The sequence below is a fragment of the Aspergillus sydowii genome (assembly GCF_001890705.1).
Source record: "Aspergillus sydowii CBS 593.65 unplaced genomic scaffold ASPSYscaffold_9, whole genome shotgun sequence".
NCBI classification, from domain to species: domain Eukaryota; kingdom Fungi; phylum Ascomycota; class Eurotiomycetes; order Eurotiales; family Aspergillaceae; genus Aspergillus; species Aspergillus sydowii.
The window spans coordinates 500,230-516,238 of NW_024467867.1; the positions used below are offsets into that span (position 1 = coordinate 500,230).

At 50.3% G+C, this 16,009-nt stretch overlaps 7 protein-coding genes across 7 annotated transcripts; 1 reads left to right on the top strand and 6 right to left on the bottom strand.

Annotated features, from left to right (window-relative positions):
* Positions 1–66: 66 nt before the first annotated feature.
* ASPSYDRAFT_47757 (SUR7/PalI family protein) lies at positions 67–1,482 on the bottom strand. Its single transcript, XM_040847500.1, has 2 exons — positions 1,257–1,482; positions 67–1,205 (listed from the first exon to the last, which is right to left on the bottom strand). Exons 1-2 carry the CDS (start codon positions 1,392–1,394, stop codon positions 357–359), a joined length of 987 nt encoding a protein of 328 aa, XP_040700276.1. The 5' UTR covers positions 1,395–1,482; the 3' UTR covers positions 67–356.
* An 880-nt stretch (positions 1,483–2,362) lies between these two features.
* ASPSYDRAFT_59773 (uncharacterized protein) lies at positions 2,363–3,933 on the bottom strand (the record flags this gene model as incomplete). Its single annotated transcript, XM_040849752.1, has 4 exons — positions 2,363–2,539; positions 2,626–3,078; positions 3,151–3,762; positions 3,913–3,933. 4 exons carry the CDS (start codon positions 3,931–3,933, stop codon positions 2,363–2,365), a joined length of 1,263 nt encoding a protein of 420 aa, XP_040700277.1.
* Positions 3,934–4,868: 935 nt separating this feature from the next.
* Positions 4,869–6,037, bottom strand: ASPSYDRAFT_70467 (uncharacterized protein). The gene is made up of 2 exons (XM_040850508.1): positions 5,990–6,037; positions 4,869–5,904 (listed from the first exon to the last, which is right to left on the bottom strand). Exon 2 carries the CDS (start codon positions 5,897–5,899, stop codon positions 4,940–4,942), a length of 960 nt encoding a protein of 319 aa, XP_040700278.1. The 5' UTR covers positions 5,900–5,904; positions 5,990–6,037; the 3' UTR covers positions 4,869–4,939.
* A 2,230-nt stretch (positions 6,038–8,267) lies between these two features.
* On the top strand, positions 8,268–9,529 carry ASPSYDRAFT_91734 (glycoside hydrolase family 5 protein; the record flags this gene model as incomplete). The annotated part of the gene is made up of 6 exons (XM_040852539.1): positions 8,268–8,352; positions 8,404–8,462; positions 8,515–8,664; positions 8,712–8,776; positions 8,828–8,925; positions 9,000–9,529. The coding sequence occupies 6 exons, from the start codon at positions 8,268–8,270 to the stop codon at positions 9,527–9,529; spliced, it is 987 nt and encodes a 328-aa protein (XP_040700279.1).
* Positions 9,530–9,975: 446 nt separating this feature from the next.
* On the bottom strand, positions 9,976–10,572 carry ASPSYDRAFT_91735 (uncharacterized protein; the record flags this gene model as incomplete). Its single annotated transcript, XM_040852540.1, has 2 exons — positions 9,976–10,374; positions 10,444–10,572. 2 exons carry the CDS (start codon positions 10,570–10,572, stop codon positions 9,976–9,978), a joined length of 528 nt encoding a protein of 175 aa, XP_040700280.1.
* A 28-nt stretch (positions 10,573–10,600) lies between these two features.
* Positions 10,601–12,231, bottom strand: ASPSYDRAFT_1142570 (SGNH/GDSL hydrolase family protein). The gene is made up of 5 exons (XM_040839971.1): positions 11,924–12,231; positions 11,769–11,851; positions 11,437–11,683; positions 11,121–11,376; positions 10,601–11,063 (listed from the first exon to the last, which is right to left on the bottom strand). The coding sequence occupies exons 1-5, from the start codon at positions 12,019–12,021 to the stop codon at positions 10,863–10,865; spliced, it is 885 nt and encodes a 294-aa protein (XP_040700281.1). The 5' UTR covers positions 12,022–12,231; the 3' UTR covers positions 10,601–10,862.
* Positions 12,232–12,442: 211 nt separating this feature from the next.
* On the bottom strand, positions 12,443–15,999 carry ASPSYDRAFT_59777 (tRNA (34-2'-O)-methyltransferase regulator RTT10; the record flags this gene model as incomplete). The annotated part of the gene is made up of 3 exons (XM_040849753.1): positions 12,443–13,174; positions 13,219–15,930; positions 15,982–15,999. The coding sequence occupies 3 exons, from the start codon at positions 15,997–15,999 to the stop codon at positions 12,443–12,445; spliced, it is 3,462 nt and encodes a 1,153-aa protein (XP_040700282.1).
* Between the last annotated feature and the right edge of the window lie 10 nt (positions 16,000–16,009).

The following is a 16,009-nucleotide window of genomic DNA, read 5'->3' on the forward strand; positions in this document are numbered from 1 at the left end:
ACGACGTAAGTAGTGGGATACATCTACAATATGAAATATACAAGATTACAAAAGGTCAAAGGATAGTATATAGTTCGTAATGATTTGATTCAATCTCGAAGGAGGGTATCGTTATCGTCCGTAAAATCTATCTACATCCCATGCAGAACTAATAGATAATAAAACACAAAGTCTGGAATGAAAAGGAAACCAACCAGACCCTATATAACCCAATGCAGCCAAAGTCATATTGCAGTAGTGTAATTAAATCAAGAGTGCAACTTGCATGATATCGTCACTCTTCAAAAATGAAGAGGAATCGCACCGGTAAAGCAAAAGGAGATAGTGTTTTTTTGTGAATTTTCGTCGTTTTCTGTTTAAACGTGGCGGTACGGCTCATAGGAGGTTGTCCGCTGGGGCGCATGGTATCCAGGGGCGCTGGGGTGGAAAGGTGGCTGGGGAGATTGGGAGGGGTACGGGCTGCCGACAGGCTCGTAGGTGTAAGGTGCCTTCTCGGCGGTGATGCCACCGCGGTTGCGACCGTGGCGGTGGTTGTAGGGCGAGCGACCGGAGCAGCAGCACGAGCTGATAGCCCAGAAGAGGGCGGCGGCGAGCGAGAAAGCGGTTGCAATCCAGGTAGCGGCGTAGATGTTCTTGCCCATGCTGCCCTCAATTCCGTACGGCTTGATCTGTTCGTTGAAGACGCCGGCAACAACGGTAAACATAGCTGTGGACGTCGCTGAGGCCGCGGCCGTGAAAAGGAAGGCTGTGATGGCAATAAGAGTCGTCACACAGGAGCCCCAGCGGCTGAAAATGGCGGTGATACCGAGGAGGAGCTCAAGAGCGGTTGCAGCGAAGGCGATGATGTAGGCGACGGACATCCACTTCGAGACGTTCTTGTAAATGTTCAGCGCCTTGCCGACGTCGTCTGGCAGCGCATTTTCCAGGCCCATCTTCTTAAGGTTCCAGATCTCGATGGGGTCGAAATAGAACTCGGTCTTGGGCGAGGAACAGTTGGAGACCTTGTAAGTGTTGCTGTTGGTGATGTTGCCCTGGCAGTATCCGAAAAGACCGATGTTGTAGAAGTCCGGGATGTTGAAGTATTCCTGGACCTTGTCGAGCGCGGCGCTGATGTCGCCGTCATCAACCTGGATGTTGAATTCATCCAGGGCGCCTTGGAGATCATTTTGGATCGGCGCAGAACTATTCAATTGTGACAGATCGGCCTATAGAAGTTAGCGCTGGGAATTGCCTGCAAGAGAACGGGGAAGCCATACCCTGAAGAAGTACAGGTCGCGTATAGAGTCAGTGCCGTTATCTGTGGATCCGAGCCCAACAATGATGAGACATATGAAGGCGGCGATGGTGAGAACGTATGGGGTGAAGATGCAGATGAGACGGCCGCCTTTACCCATTTTGACGAAGCTGGTGAGAGACGAGAGGTGAGGAGGCGAGGTAAGGTGTCGTTGTACACGGAGGACAATGGATGGATGCAGATGGACAATGAAACAAGGAGGCCGGCTGGATATTTATGGGAAGGTCTGAAGGAGGCTGGATGACAGTCAGTGATCGCTGGAGGCGCAGCCTGGCTGACTTCGCCTCTTTTCTAAAATAAGCCAAAACAAATAATCTGTGGCTGATCTTCGGCCCGCTATTCCGCTTTAGGCACAACCACGCGTCACTCAGTGACGTCGGCTTTCTGCGACTGCTATTACCCAGTAGTCAATAAGACAGACTCCGGAGTCGAAATACTTTTATGATGCTTGGGTAAATGCTTCTGTTCACTGATACCCCTTGCGGTGCATCTGCGCTGATACATATTATCGCTGAGAATCAGTGACTGAAAAGTGGATAGTGAATACAGGTATCCAAGGATAAAGTTCTGAGCAGGCAGTCCCATTTCTCTCTTGGCAAGCTGCATCTCCCCACAGTCATCCAGCACAGCCAGTCCAACGCTTCGTAATCTCCCGTCCCGCGGGTTGACCTTCAACCCCAACCGCACATTCCTGCTGTTGCCGTGGATAGGCATCGACATTCCCCTGGACACCGGTTCTAATATTAAACCAACCAAATTTCGGTTCCGACCTCGGATTTATACTTCTCCATCTTGTTCACGCCTGCGTCTGTGGCTATTGGCTACGAGTACGACTACTGTGAAGGACTGACGATGAACCCTGGGGCTGAGCGCAGGCTCTGCTCAGCCTTATAGTCGCCTGCTGACTGATGGACCATCACATGATCTTGACACCTGAGGCTTAAATATATACTCCATTCACTGTATCAACATTGATTAAATCCATAACTCCCGGTACTCCATAGCCCAGGCATCACGTTTCCGTCATTCGTTATTGCATCTTTAGTTCCTCAAGCTTATCAGCTGCAATCACTTTGTCATCTTTAACCTCTTCTCCAGTATCGCATCCAAATGCTTTATTGCCGTGTCTATCTCAGGGATCTCTTCGCTCTCCAGCACAGACCTTCCAGCCGTCATAATCAACCGCTCGGGGGCTGGGACTCTCAAGTATTTGTGAATTCTGGCGCGATGTGTGGCCCGGAAGAGCTGTAGATGTCAAGTGTTAGCATATCACGGTCATCATACATATTGGGTGCAAATACATATATAGTTGGGAATGATAGTGCACTCACCCTCATTTGCTTCAGCATATTCTCTAGCTCAACTCCAATCAAATCATCACCCGCCTCTTTGGCCTTCTCTCGAAACCCATGTTCCTGCATCGCCTGGCATAACTTTCGCTGCGATTCGGGGATATACCGCCTCATATTCTCCTCACTAAAATACGGCGACAAACCCAAAAATGCATCTGCAACTCGGAAGAAGGGGGCATGGCTTCCGGATAATCCATCGTATTCGACGTACTCCCCGTTGATCATCTCTCCAGCGCCCCAGCCTGAAGGGCCCTGAACGTAGTGCATCCAAACCTTAGGTGAGATTTGAGTCTCGACGAGCGTTTTGTAGAACACGCGTGGTAGAGAAGGGAGTTGCTCGACTATAGCTCTGAGACTGTCGAGGCAGGCCTGCTTATTGCCGCGGGAGTAGTGAAGAATGGAGTTGGCCATTTCGTGGTATATGGGGAGTGCCTGGGGTAATTAAGTTAGATAGGTCGACAGAAAGCGTGGTAGTAGTGTTAGGTTTGGAAAAATTGTACATACCAACCGCTCAATAACGACAAACATATGAGAAAAGTTATACTCGGCAGTGCGAATAAGATCCGACAATGCCCTGTTAGTCTCGTAGACGATGCGCTCCTGCTCATCAAAGTTACAGAAATAGTTTGTCATGACATTCCCACCAAGCGAGGTGACTCCATACCGTCGACATATAAACGGCCAGGGCAAGTTCAGTTCCTCTGGGAACTCGATTATCTTCTCCTCTTGCGCAATCTTGACGACAGGGATCACGCCCCATCGATAGGCGTGCCGCATGTTTGTTATGCAGGCGCTGAAGCCATTGTACGAGGCCGGTGACAAGATTCCTTCACTACTGTCTTCACTTTCGGTGGCGCATAGGATGCTCTTCACGCTGGGTAGGTTGACTCGTTCACGTAGTGCCTTTCGCACGCGCTCTCTGAAGGAGCTCCGCCGTCCGGTGTTGATGTCATTGTCGGTGACGATATTATCTGTTGCTAGGTATGGCGCTACTTCGAGGTATATGTCGTGGTATGGACGAAGGACTGTAGGCCAGGTATCACGGTGAGTAGCTCGGGGTGGCCAGCTGCCTGCACCGTCTGCGTCGACAAGGTGTTTCAGTTCCCTAAGGACGGGCTCGTTGCCGGTTGCGAGTTTGATCTGGGACAGGGCATTTTGGTATGCTTGGTTTTCGCACGAGGCCTGTTATAGTTACACAATCAGTTGAATATGGTTCGAGGATGGATGCCGTTGGAACAAAAGACAGGGTATATCGGCAGGTCTTACAGGCTCTGTCAAGGACGGCATCTTGATACTCTTTGATAAACTGTTACTTTGAACGCAAGGTAAATGAATAAAGAGACACAGATCCATGATTTCTTCGCCTTTATACGTCCCAAGGACCCCTACCAAAACATTCCACTGTCAATTCGCATAGCCCTGTTTGTGACCGCTCGAAGCCGAGTACACACTACTGGGTTCGTCTCATTGACAAAGAGTTCCGGACAAAGAGTTCCTATTCTTAGACACCAGTGTCTCAAAACAGCTATAGTAACTACGGGCCCTGAGTATCCTCGCAGAACCACTGCGAGCAAATCAGTTGCTTCATCTCGGAATTGGAGAGGCCGAATACCGTCGGGTACAGCTCGGATCGGGATTCGATGTCTCGCAACCACGGCGCATATTTCTCAGGTTTCGCACAAGTTTAAGGCTCGCGAACTTGTCTCACCTAATACGAGCCTCTCGTTATGCTTTTCAAGAACCTGGTTGAATGGAACGTACCGATCCAATGCGGCGGCCCGCACTGCGCCACGTCAGGGTGCCATGGATCGAACGCCCTAATCTCACACATGCACGAGGGTTCTCTCACGACTGCTCATAGGGCTCGATGCGGGGACCCCATTTGCTTCTGTTGCCTCTGGTGTCTTTGTTGAGAACATGGTTCTGGTAAAATTAGAAACTTATATTGCGGGTGCAGCTGGACCTGTCAAGCCCATTTGCCATTGGAATGGAGATTGCGACCTCTGGTACATTAGCGCTAACCATGGGTATCTGGGAAAGGCCACCAAGATAGTAGGGCACCAGATCACCAGGTGTCTTCTGGCTTTGTCCTGACTCGTTTCTCGCATTAGTGGCGACGTTGTCGGTCAACCATTGGCGGCCCCGCCAAACGACCTTCGAGGCTGGTGCACCCAAGGATGGACTTTACCAACATTACGATAAAGATAGAAATAGTAGAGTACATTATCTTAATAGATACTTAGTTTGGAGGTAATTACTGGTGATGAACACCTAATAGCATAGGCCAATGGCTCTACCAAGGTACATCATCCGCAGCAGCCATGCGATGGCTATCAGAATGCCTAACTACAAAGGAACGAATGTCGCCAAACGCCTCCCTCACGACAGGATCATTCCTATACTCCTTGTCCTGAAAGCCGTAGATGATGCCATCTACTCGTGCGGTTCCTAGAAGCATATCCACCAGCTTTGAATCCCCGCGTGTACTCGTCCACCCCATTATCTTGCCCAACTGCCCCTGGTCACGCATTTCACTCGCATTTCTTAACTCGGCACATGTAAAGTTACCAGGCTCCTGGCAATTGCCAAAATTCCTCTCCATTTGCGGAAATCCATCGTCCATAAGCATGCGCGGCGCCTCAATGCCCTTATTCTTATATTGCGCAGCCACCTCACTCGCCTTCCCACTAAGCACAACCGCCTCGTTACCATTATTGGTAATCGACTCGCTCATAACCTTAAACCCACGACTATCAGCAGTCTGGTAGAAGCCATATAGTGCCTTTACGCCTGCAGGCTGCAATGTCTTGCGTGTTAGATCGCGCAGGGCCTCAATGGAGCACTCGGGGTTGCGCTTAGGATCACACAAATCCGGGTTCTTGATGTCAAGCCACACAAAGGTGACATTTTGTCCGTGTCGGCGCTCATTGGCGATGTACGTGAATAATTCTTGCGCTGTGGAGTCGGTGCTGTTGGCTTCGCCTGAGTGATCGGCCCACCATCCTGTCTTCTCTTGGGCTGTTAGGTCAACCTCTATAGCATTGGCGCCGTGGGAGAGGGCCGCTGTAACGGCTGAGGGACTGAGGACGCGGTGAGCAATGGCGTAGATTGGTCGTTGTTGTTGTTGTTGTCTTTGTTGGCGGTGGTGGTGATGGCCGTGGCGTCCCGGCGAGTGGGCAGCACATCCGAGGATATTGAGGGCACAGAGGACAAGGAAGACGGTGCGGTAGACCGTAGCGAGTAAAGAAGGCATTCTCCCTATAGGCGGTTTAGTATTCAATCAATTCAGTCCCGCGATGAAGCAGAAGCAGAAATCAGAGATAGCAGCGTATTATATACTTACTCTAAGTCGACGTACTTTTCATTCGGCACCTAGAATTGTTGGCCGGCCTACTTACGATTAGGTCTACTGCAGAGAAGGGTCTGGGGGGTAAGGCACGTTTTGATGTCTATTATTTACAGCGACTCCGCAGCGACTATCTGGCGTGAAACAATCGGAACCACAGCTGGTGGTCCTGGGTTACAAGTAATATGGGGCCGAAACCCATTGTTTGCTGATATCGTCTAGTTATTGGCTTGAACTGGGTTGCAGTATTTGCCAATCACAGGTACGATCGTGCACTGATAAATTGCATTGAGCTGATCGTCAGATCGGCAGATGTGGTGCTGTTTAGACGTGGAAATAGCATACTGAGTAGGGGGGTTGAACATAGCTTACTGATATAGTTAGAAGACATTCTATATAATATAACTGACAGGAATAGCTTCATGTTTGATGTATTAATGAATTAGTGAATATTGGCATGAAATGTGATGAAGCAGGCAGTTAGAAAATGTGGTTCCAGAAATGACATAAATTGGGTGGAGACGTGAACCCCTATTTTCGCACGCGACCATGCACACTGTGCAACAACCAAATGTTTTGAGAGATAGGAGATAGGTGGCTAGCCACCAGCCACGGGCGGTTTTTGGTGTAGCGGTAGAGCATCTTGTTAGGCCCATAGCCCTTGTTTCGCTTTCTTCAACTACCGTGCAAGGTTGCAAAAACCCTACCGTGGCTGAATTGAGTACTACTTTTTAGCAAGCCCGAAAGCAAACACCTATTAATAAATTTCTTGGTACTTAGACAGAAACCCTGAATTGCTTGGGCTTGGGATTATAGGTTGCTAAAGAGATCCTCGATTACCCAGGGTATGCGTTGCAGATAGCTGGCTAGCCACAGGCCATGCATGGTTTCTGGTGTAGCCGTCTGTCTAACGTCTTAGATGCTGCACCGATTTTGGCAGAGTCGGGTTTCCATGTTGGTACCTGTTATCCTTGCTACGCAGGAAGTACCAATAGAGTAGCCGCCGGGCCAACAATTCAAAGCCCTAACTGCCGAGAAAATGTGCAGCTAAACCCAAGGACCGAGGCGATTAGGAGACAACATTTAAGTCAGTTTAACCGGCCAATGTTACCAGCACTAGAGAAATAAACGAATAAAGAGGCCCTAGCGATATCTGTAAGGTAGAAACCTACGCTCCGCGCTGAGGCCGAGCTGATTGACCAGCTATGCGAGCTGATCAGAGAAATGCAGTAGCCTTGTATGGTATGGCTTGTCTATCTAATTTCAACTTCACTTTATCCTGCACAAGGCGCTGGTTTACTGCCAAGAGACCAGGGAGCTAAGGCGATAAAGGATATGTAGTGTTTGGGGAAGCCACTCCGTGGGCATTCTCCGGCTATTTCCCATTTCACCGTAGGACTTGAGGCTTCATGCTTGTACCCTAAACTTCCAGACGTCATAGTAGCCAACATAAACATTAAAAGTCTGGAACCAGACACTAGAACTGGACAACACCTACCTACTACCACCAAACTGTCCTAAACATCGCCACCAGTAACATGCCTTCAATCCGTTCAGATCTGGTAAACGCTAGCTTCACCATCTATTGTCTTACCCAGTATCCAGTCTCAGTATAACTCGGCGCATAAATGATCGACCGTTTTAAGCTCATCTACCACCACCATCAAGTAACAAAACAATGCCGTTCATCCAAACCTATCATTTGCCAAATCATTCGATCGCACCTACAAACCCGTCCTCGGCACGCTCAGCGAAGTAACCACCGCAGTCCTATTTAATAGGGCATCATTATTGCACCAAGTTACAAGTACGGGGCAAGACTCGATGCGATTGAATGGATGGTTTGCGCGTTCTGGCAGAACTTTTCCCATTCTGCTATGTATATAACCTATCCAGCACTGGAGCATGACAGGCGGGCGGTGGGTTCACTCAGTTACTAACTTGTTAACTGCCCAGTACTCTCCCCGCAGGTACCTGAATGCTTAGCTGCTGCACTAGCACCAGTAGCCCCAACTAGCGCAATGTTTCTTCACGAGGGTCAATCAATTTCCCAAGTGGACACGGCCTCCGTCATTGTTTCATCGCCCACGGTCCGAACTGCCGTTGTCTGTTTCATTTAGATTTCATTTAGATGCTTCTGCTTCCGTTTTGCTTTCGGACTCGACTGGCGTATAAAGCCAGGCCCCTCTCGTCGCCATCTGATGACTTCCAACCGACCACCGTCCTTCCTTTCCTTGCCAATCTCTGGACGTGAATTCCTTCCATTTCATTCATTATGAAGCTCAACCCTCTTTTCGTTGCCTTTGCGGCTGGTACCGCACTGGCTGCTCCCCGACACCAGAAGCGGGCTACCTTTGAGTGTTTGTCTCGCTTTGCTACAGTTCTATGAATCACCCGCTAACCAGTGACAGTCTTCGGAGTCAACGAGTCTGGCGCTGAATTCGGCGAAGACAACCTTCCCGGTGTCTACGTATGTTAAGCAAGTGAACAACAGTAGAACAAAGCTGATGGTGGCCATGCAGGGAACCGACTACATCTTCCCCGACCCAGACACCATCTCGACTCTGATCTCCGATGGCTTCAACATCTTCCGTATCCAGTTCAAGATGGAGCGCCTGACTCCCGAAATCACAGGCGCCTTTGACGACGCTTACCTGAAGAACCTGACCTCGGTGAGTCGATAACCAATTGAACACAGCTTGCAGGCCTAACAAGTCAGGCCATCAAGTCAGTCACCAGCGCCGGTGCAACCGCGATCCTGGATCCCCACAACTACGGTCGATTGTATGTTCCTCTCACATGCCTAATAAGTAATCCTGTCCTAATCAACTCCAGCAACAACGAAATCATGAGCACCCCGGCCGACTTCCAAACCTGGTGGAAGAACGTCGCAACTGAATTCGCAGACAACACCAACATCATTTTCGACACCAGTATGTACCTACCCTAGCACAAAATATATAAAAGGAAAAAAAAAAAAAGGTACTTTATATTCTAACTCCCCCAGACAACGAATACCACGAGATGGACCAAGAGCTCGTCCTAAACCTCAACCAAGCCGCAATCGACGGCATCCGCGCCGCAGGCGCCACCTCGCAATACATCTTCGTCGAAGGCAACTCCTGGTCCGGCGCCTGGACCTGGGTCGACGTAAACGACAACCTGAAGGCCCTCACCGACCCGCAGGACAAGATCGTGTACGAGATGCACCAGTACCTGGACAGCGACGGATCAGGCACATCGGAGACGTGCGTGTCGACGACGATTGGGTCGGAGCGGGTTGCGGACGCGACGCAGTGGCTGAAGGATAACGGGAAGATTGGGATCATTGGGGAGTTTGCGGGCGGCAACAACGACCAGTGTCGCACGGCGATCGAGGGCATGTTGGATGCGTTGAAGGCAGACTCGGATGTTTGGCTTGGGGCGCTTTGGTGGGCTGCTGGGCCTTGGTGGGCGGATTATATCTATAGCATTGAGCCGCCGAGTGGCGTTGCTTATACGGGGATGCTGGATACGTTGAAGCCTTATCTTGGTTAGGAGGGCAAGCCTTGCATTGTAGCAAAAGGCGAGCGGCAACAAGCAAAGCAAAGATGCCGCTGTTGTGAGCTTCTTCGGCTCATGGGTAGAAGGTAGTTTATATTGTGAAAGACAGTACGGATATTGTTGTCATAAAGTAAATAAATTCCATTAGAAAAATATCCACAACAGCATTGGGTCGCGCAGTCGAATGGCTTGCACCTCACAGTACAACTTTCCATATTGGGAAGCCTGCAGTCCACGCGCAGCGCCATAACCAGTTAGCCATACTAGCGAAATCGGAAAATTGGCTTGACCTTTGTCACTTAGAACCCCTGCGCGGTGGTAGAGTTGACGGGCTTGATTGCGTACCCCTTCATCTCGCATATCGGCGAGCAGGGATGCGACTGACGCGACAGCACCGCATGTGTCCATGCTTAATATCTGAATAGGGTCGACCCCACTAATCAAGACCAATCCCCAAGCAAAGGAGCCGTCTCCTCCAAAAGCTGCTGCTCACGATACGAATCCATGCGCTTCCGCCATGTCGCAAACCACTCCGTGTAAGAATCAAGCGCGCCTTCAGTCGGCGGGGTAGCGGCATCAACAACGAGAACCATCTTCGTGACTCCATTAATATCCATGATATGCGGCGTGATGCTCCCGTATCGGGTGGCCGATCGGAGGGGCAATTGGGCGGCGGCGGCGGTGCAGGTCCCGGCCTCGAGATCGGACATCGCATTCATCCCGCCGGACTCGTCGCCGAAGCCATAATACTGGTACTCATCCTCATCGTCTTCGTCGTCCCAGTACTGTCGTCGTCGTCGTCGTCGTCGTCCGGAAAAGAAGATTGGTGTCTCATAGAGCTGGGAGGGGGCGGGGGTCAATTGTTTTAGTGTGGATGGATGTGCATCGCTAAAGTGAGGCGAACGTACCTGGGACACCAAGCCCAGGGCGAAAGTCACAAAGACCACAGCGCCAAGGATCAATATGATGATCTCGTCGGCGGCTTTGGCTCCGTCTGGGTCTGATGGATGAACGTGGCCAGGGGTGGAGTTGGTCATGGTACCATGTTCACGGCCAAGGCAGAGGTGGTTGAGGTCCAATTTCCAAGGCAGCTGCAGTTGTGGGCTTGAGTCATTATTTAAAGATTTAAAAGATCTTTCCGTCCCGCATATTCTTTTTTCTTTTTTTCTCTTGCTAGTCTCTATCAGTTTAGAGTGCGTGTTATACTCCGACCCGGCCTGGCCCGAGCGGGTCCGGGACTGTTCCGTCGGTTCACGTGGGTCCACAGGCCTTTTGATTAGCTACAGACATTGTATACACCAGACTACTCAACAGCTATCTTATAAAACTACCACCCCAACGGTGCCAGTACTGCTTTCATGTCTTCAGCCTGCAGCTGGTGATACTTCGCTGAGGGGTGGTAGTCATTCCACCATACACAGCTCACCCCGTCCTCGTTAATGCATGTTGCATCCTGGAATCCGTACTCTGCAGGGTTGTCCAGCACATATGTCATAAAGGACCACGAGTCATAGAGCACAGCTGTGACCTATATTTACTCAGTTGTGCGCTGAAAAAAAAAATGTGGGGGCAGGGCTCTGTTTACCTCGGTACCGTTTGCGCTCAATCCCGTTACCAACGACTCAAGCTGCTGATTATACACATCCAAATACGCCGCATGCTGCTCGACCGTTTCCTCGCCCTGTTCAGTGAAGAACGGACTCCGGCTCGTTGGTGGGACATTCAGGAACACGAACTTACGCCCCCCAGCGCTGATGATCTGCTCTACTAGAGAGCTAAGCCGGTCCATCAGCTGCGGAATAAACGTGTCCGCCTCTGTGTTGTAAAAGGCATTTCCAATGCTATGACACTCATTAGTAACTTCTCCATACACATCCACAAAGGAGAATAATAAGTCATACTCGTTCACCCCAATCCAGAACCCAAACACCGCATTCTCAGCCGTCCACGGCGCAGACTCCGGCTTGCTGCCGTAAGCCTGCTCAAACGTCTCTACCTGGCTGACTAGGTCCCCCTGCGAAGAAGCGACGAGAGAGTCGTCGATGGTCGCGCCCCCGATCGCGAGGTTATACGAGAGCACAAGTGATGCGTTCTGCTCGGTCGTTAGGTACCCGACCCAATTGAGGCCACCAGTTGTCGTGCCGGTTCCTGTGTTCATTAGTATTTTGTAAGAATTGTAATTCCTACCTCCGTATTTACTGGTATGAAATCTGCGGGAAAAAAGAGGACTTACCCAAGGCTGGATTCCCCATCGGATTCGAAGCGGATGGCTGTTCGCCTGTCGTGCTGAAGCCAGTCTGCGTATACGAATTGCCACTGCGCTTGGAGGGTCGTGTTAGATACATCTTTGATTATAAGTTATGTAAGGATAGCAGAGAGAAGCCATACAAGGTGAAGAAGTAGGCCAGTTCGTTGGCCTGTCGTCGCCACGGCCTGGCGAGTGCCATTGGGATGGCACTGGCCATGAGACACAGTAAGAACCTCATAGTGAAGAATTGACAAATAATTTACAGTAAAGAAGGGTTGTCTAACACGTCAGGAGATTTTCCTTGTTCCTTGGATGCATGGTGGGATATATGATACATTCATAAACCCCAGTTCTGCCGGCCCCGCATTAGCAGTTTGGCACAGAGAGGCAGGCCCTGTTGGAGGTTGATTAATTGCTCTTCCGTGTTTATCAAATGGTCTCTTGTTGCTGGCGGAGACAGTTACTCCGGATCAACGATCGAAATACCATAAAATGGTCAAAGCAGGGAACAAGTAGATGAGTGGGGAGAGCCGGCCTTTAGGTGAAACCGCCATTGTGTTGCATCTAAGCCGCTTTGGACACGGGAGAGTAGACAGAGCACGGTTTACAGCATGCTGATCTTTAATTCTATATACAAGTTTATTTCAGAAAAGGAAGTATCAGTTGTCCACTGTGAACATTTCCATCCCAACCCCACAAACAACGAGCTTGGTTTCTCCCTCGTGTTGGAAAACATCCAACGACGAAATATCCGCCACGGAGCTGTACCGATCAACCAGGTTTTGCACCTGCATCCCGTCTAGTGTCGGGCGATCTTTCATATCGATAGTCACGCGCCAGAGCTTGACTCGGTGGTCGTTTCCTGACGAAGCGATATCCAGCCGCATTATCCCGTCGCCCACAGTTATAGACTTCTCGATCGCTTTGATGTCGTTCACAGATGCTGTGTGTGCATCTGGAATTGAGATTGTAGCTGCGCGGTCGCTTGGTTCGTCGTCTTTTTTGTCGGTGTAGAGGAGGGAAAGCGTGATCGCGTTGTCGTCGCCTCCGGCGATCACTAGTGTCGTGGTGTCGGATATGTGAACTAAATCTATCGACTTTATGCTGTTCGAGTGGATTTGGTGTCGGCTTTCGCAGGAAATGTTTTCTTCTGTTTTAGTGGTCGAGTTGAGGGACTGTTTCAAACTCAGCGTCTCTTTGAATGTATAGAATGGCTCTAGCACTGCAGTCACGTCCCAGAGCGTGAAGTGTCCGTCCGTTGAGGCCGTTATCAGGTATAATGATGATGCGGTTCGTAAGAATCGTACTTGGGTGAGGCAGTTGCTCGTATATGTGCCACTAGCCAAAAGTGTGAAATAGCCGTCGTCATTGACGCATGATAAATGGAAGACCTTGAAGATTAGCAGAAGACCTCTAGTGTGGTCGCTCGACTTACCTTGATCGTGGAGTTGGAATAAGTCAGACAGAGCAAGAAGCTAGCTTCAGCTTGCCCATCTTCCACTTCCAAAATATCAAAACACGTCACTCGAAGCTCCGAGTTGGGATTGCTTTTCGGGCACCACCCCTGAAGAGCCGCCGCCAAACCAAACACGGGGATTGAACTGATTTTCCAAACGAAGAAGTCCTCCATAGCGCTACTGGTAAACAGGAATTTCCCATCCTTCGACCAGCCGATATGTTGCGGCGCAGAGTCATGTGCTGTTAGAATCCGTACGCACTCCAATGCCCCCCATGCGCCTGACCTATGTGGTGATTTTGGCGTGAAAATGCGCAGCGATGTATCCTCAGACCCGGTAACAAGCAAAGGGCTTCCGCCATTAGGAGGCTGGAAAGTTCCCAGAGCCTTTATCTCTCTTCCATGTCCTCCAGCGCGAATTGAGCGTGAGGCGTGCGCATTTATATGGGCTGCGTTGAAGCCGCCCTGGGACCAAATGACTAGAGCCTCTCCAGGCCTTTCACTGCTCGGATGGTACGCCCAGCGCCGATGGCCACCGCCGCAGTGGATCCTTGCGACCTCGGAATGGGTGGATTCGTTCCAGATCACAAAACTCATGCCGCCAAATCCATAGAACATGAGCTCTTGTGAGGAGCTGTCAATGTAGGCACCTTCAATATGGAACCCCAGCGTGGTAGGAGTCTGTAAGGTGCGAAGGGACATGGCGCTTTCGGATATTTCCAAAACGTTAACGCGGTAAGTTCCATCCCGCCCGCAGGTCAAGAAGTATTTATTATTCGTCGGGAAAAGTGAAAGTGAAGTGAACGGTACGATTCTGGTCAGACCATCCTTGCTGTGGACCCTATCAACCTTCATGAGCAGATGTAGAGAACCCGTTGGTTCCCTTTTGTATACCACCAGTGATCCATATCTAGAGCCGACGGCCAGATAGTCGTCGTTATGAACCAGGGACGCACAAGCAATGTCAAACCCCTGCGTAAAATGCACTGTCGCTCTCTCCACTCGGGGCTCTGTATCGGGTGAGACGTGGATGTGGAATAGTTCTGCTGTGATAGGGTTTACGTATGTTGCTAGGAAAGTAAGCACCGCCGGCGAGTCGGATGTCTGTGGTTGGTAGTCTAAGAAGTGTAGAGTAACCGGCCGTTGACCCATCTCCACCACATTTGTGAATAACCTGGCTTGGTGATCGTAGAACCGAATGAGCCCTTGCTTGTTTCCGATGAGAGCAACCTCTCGGTATGGCAGACCCGAGATTACGGAATAAGAGCCAAGGTCTTCGTCCACGAACAGAGTTTCGGAAGCCATGCGTCGGTCAATAGAGTTCGGAGCCTCAACCCAACTAAGTTGGACTTCCCCGGCTGTGGTCGTTGCGAGGAAGCAGTCTGGAGAAACGAAGCCGAACGCTCTCATTCCAACTTTAGCTCCAGCATTGGTATCCTCCGAGCCTAATGTAACCGCCATGCGAGTAGTTCGATTAGCGCATAATAGCTCTTCTGCCTCCCGGACAAGTTTGAAACTCCTGATGGCACCATCGTTCCCTCCGGTGTAGACTGTTGTTTCTGCACCAGTGGTACACATCCCAAGAGACCAGATATGCTTGCCGCTGTGTCGGCGGAGAGAGCACGTGTTGGTTAGTTTAAATTCTGTATTTTGGGACAACGATCGTTTCCAGGTGAGGTCCCACACCAAACAACACGCATCCTCGCCGCGGGAAACCAGGCCCAGCTTTCCATTACCAAGCTGCTCGGGAACGAAATCTACTCCCCATATCCGAGCTCCGTGGCCAAAAGCGCTGACAACACAGGATTCTGAATTCGTTTCCTTCCCGTCATTCATATTGCCGAAGCCAGTACAGCGGAGCTCAAAGCCATCTGTAGAATAAGCGGACGGCTCATCCTGGGACGCGTGCTCACAATCTGATATATCCCAAATTCTAACAGTCCGGTCATCGCTGCAGCTAGCCAGTAGCCTGCCAGGAAGATCTCCGTGCAGATTAGCAATCGCGGGGGATATCTCGACGTCAAAGATAGATCCTTCATGCCCCGTGAAAAAGTGGTGTATCGAACCAATCGCACTGGCGGCCGAGCCTTGGTTTTCGTGGATAAAACATGACCATACTATTATTTCGCCAAAGACTGTTCCAGCTGCCACCACGAGATGGGAAGGAGAAACCGGAATGATTTGCGCGGAATATAAGATAGACTTGACTCCAACCACGAGTTGTCGAACATGTATGACTTTCCCGTATGTTGACGAAGTATCCTCAACCGCGGAAACCCCTAATACGCCATTATGCGCCGTTACGAGATACGCCGTACTGCCATCATTCGTTGTATTCGGTGCGCATCCAGCCGAAACCCAATCCGGGGCTGAGTACTCGGCACTTGAAGCCACCAAAGAAATGACTGACTCGTCGCTTGTGTTACCCTCTGAGTGTTTCAAGTCAATAAGTCTCAGAGATTGCCCTCCCCATGCCAGAAGTTTAACATGGAGATGCCCCTCTTCTTGCTCCTCTCGCAGGACCGCAAACCCGTGGAGGTGGCTTATCTTGAAGACTTTGAGAAATGCTAAGATTTTTCCACTTCCCTCTTCAATAATACGCGCAAATATTCCTTGGCCAATAAGTATTAGCCTAGAATTTCCAAACTCGAATGCCCGGATTGTGGTGACGGGGAGGCAGGCATCAACGTGCTGGCAGCTGATTAGCAGTGAACCACCAGAATAATGTCGAAAATTACCAACTTCGAGTGAGGAACCCATGTTTAATACC

Bases quoted from the DNA above. Each gene is read 5' to 3' on its own strand.
- ASPSYDRAFT_70467 (XM_040850508.1), bottom strand. From the start codon at position 5,899: ATGCCTTCTTTACTCGCTACGGTCTACCGCACCGTCTTCCTTGTCCTC.
- ASPSYDRAFT_1142570 (XM_040839971.1), bottom strand. From the start codon at position 12,021: ATGAGGTTCTTACTGTGTCTCATGGCCAGTGCCATCCCAATGGCACTC. The intron at 11,377-11,436 runs GTATGACTTATT...TGAGTGTCATAG, and splicing joins TTCTGGATTGGGGTGAACGA to CATTGGAAATGCCTTTTACA. The intron at 11,064-11,120 runs GTAAACAGAGCC...GAGTAAATATAG, and splicing joins TGAGCGCAAACGGTACCGAG to GTCACAGCTGTGCTCTATGA.
- ASPSYDRAFT_47757 (XM_040847500.1), bottom strand. From the start codon at position 1,394: ATGGGTAAAGGCGGCCGTCTCATCTGCATCTTCACCCCATACGTTCTC. The intron at 1,206-1,256 runs GTATGGCTTCCC...TAACTTCTATAG, and splicing joins GCGACCTGTACTTCTTCAGG to GCCGATCTGTCACAATTGAA.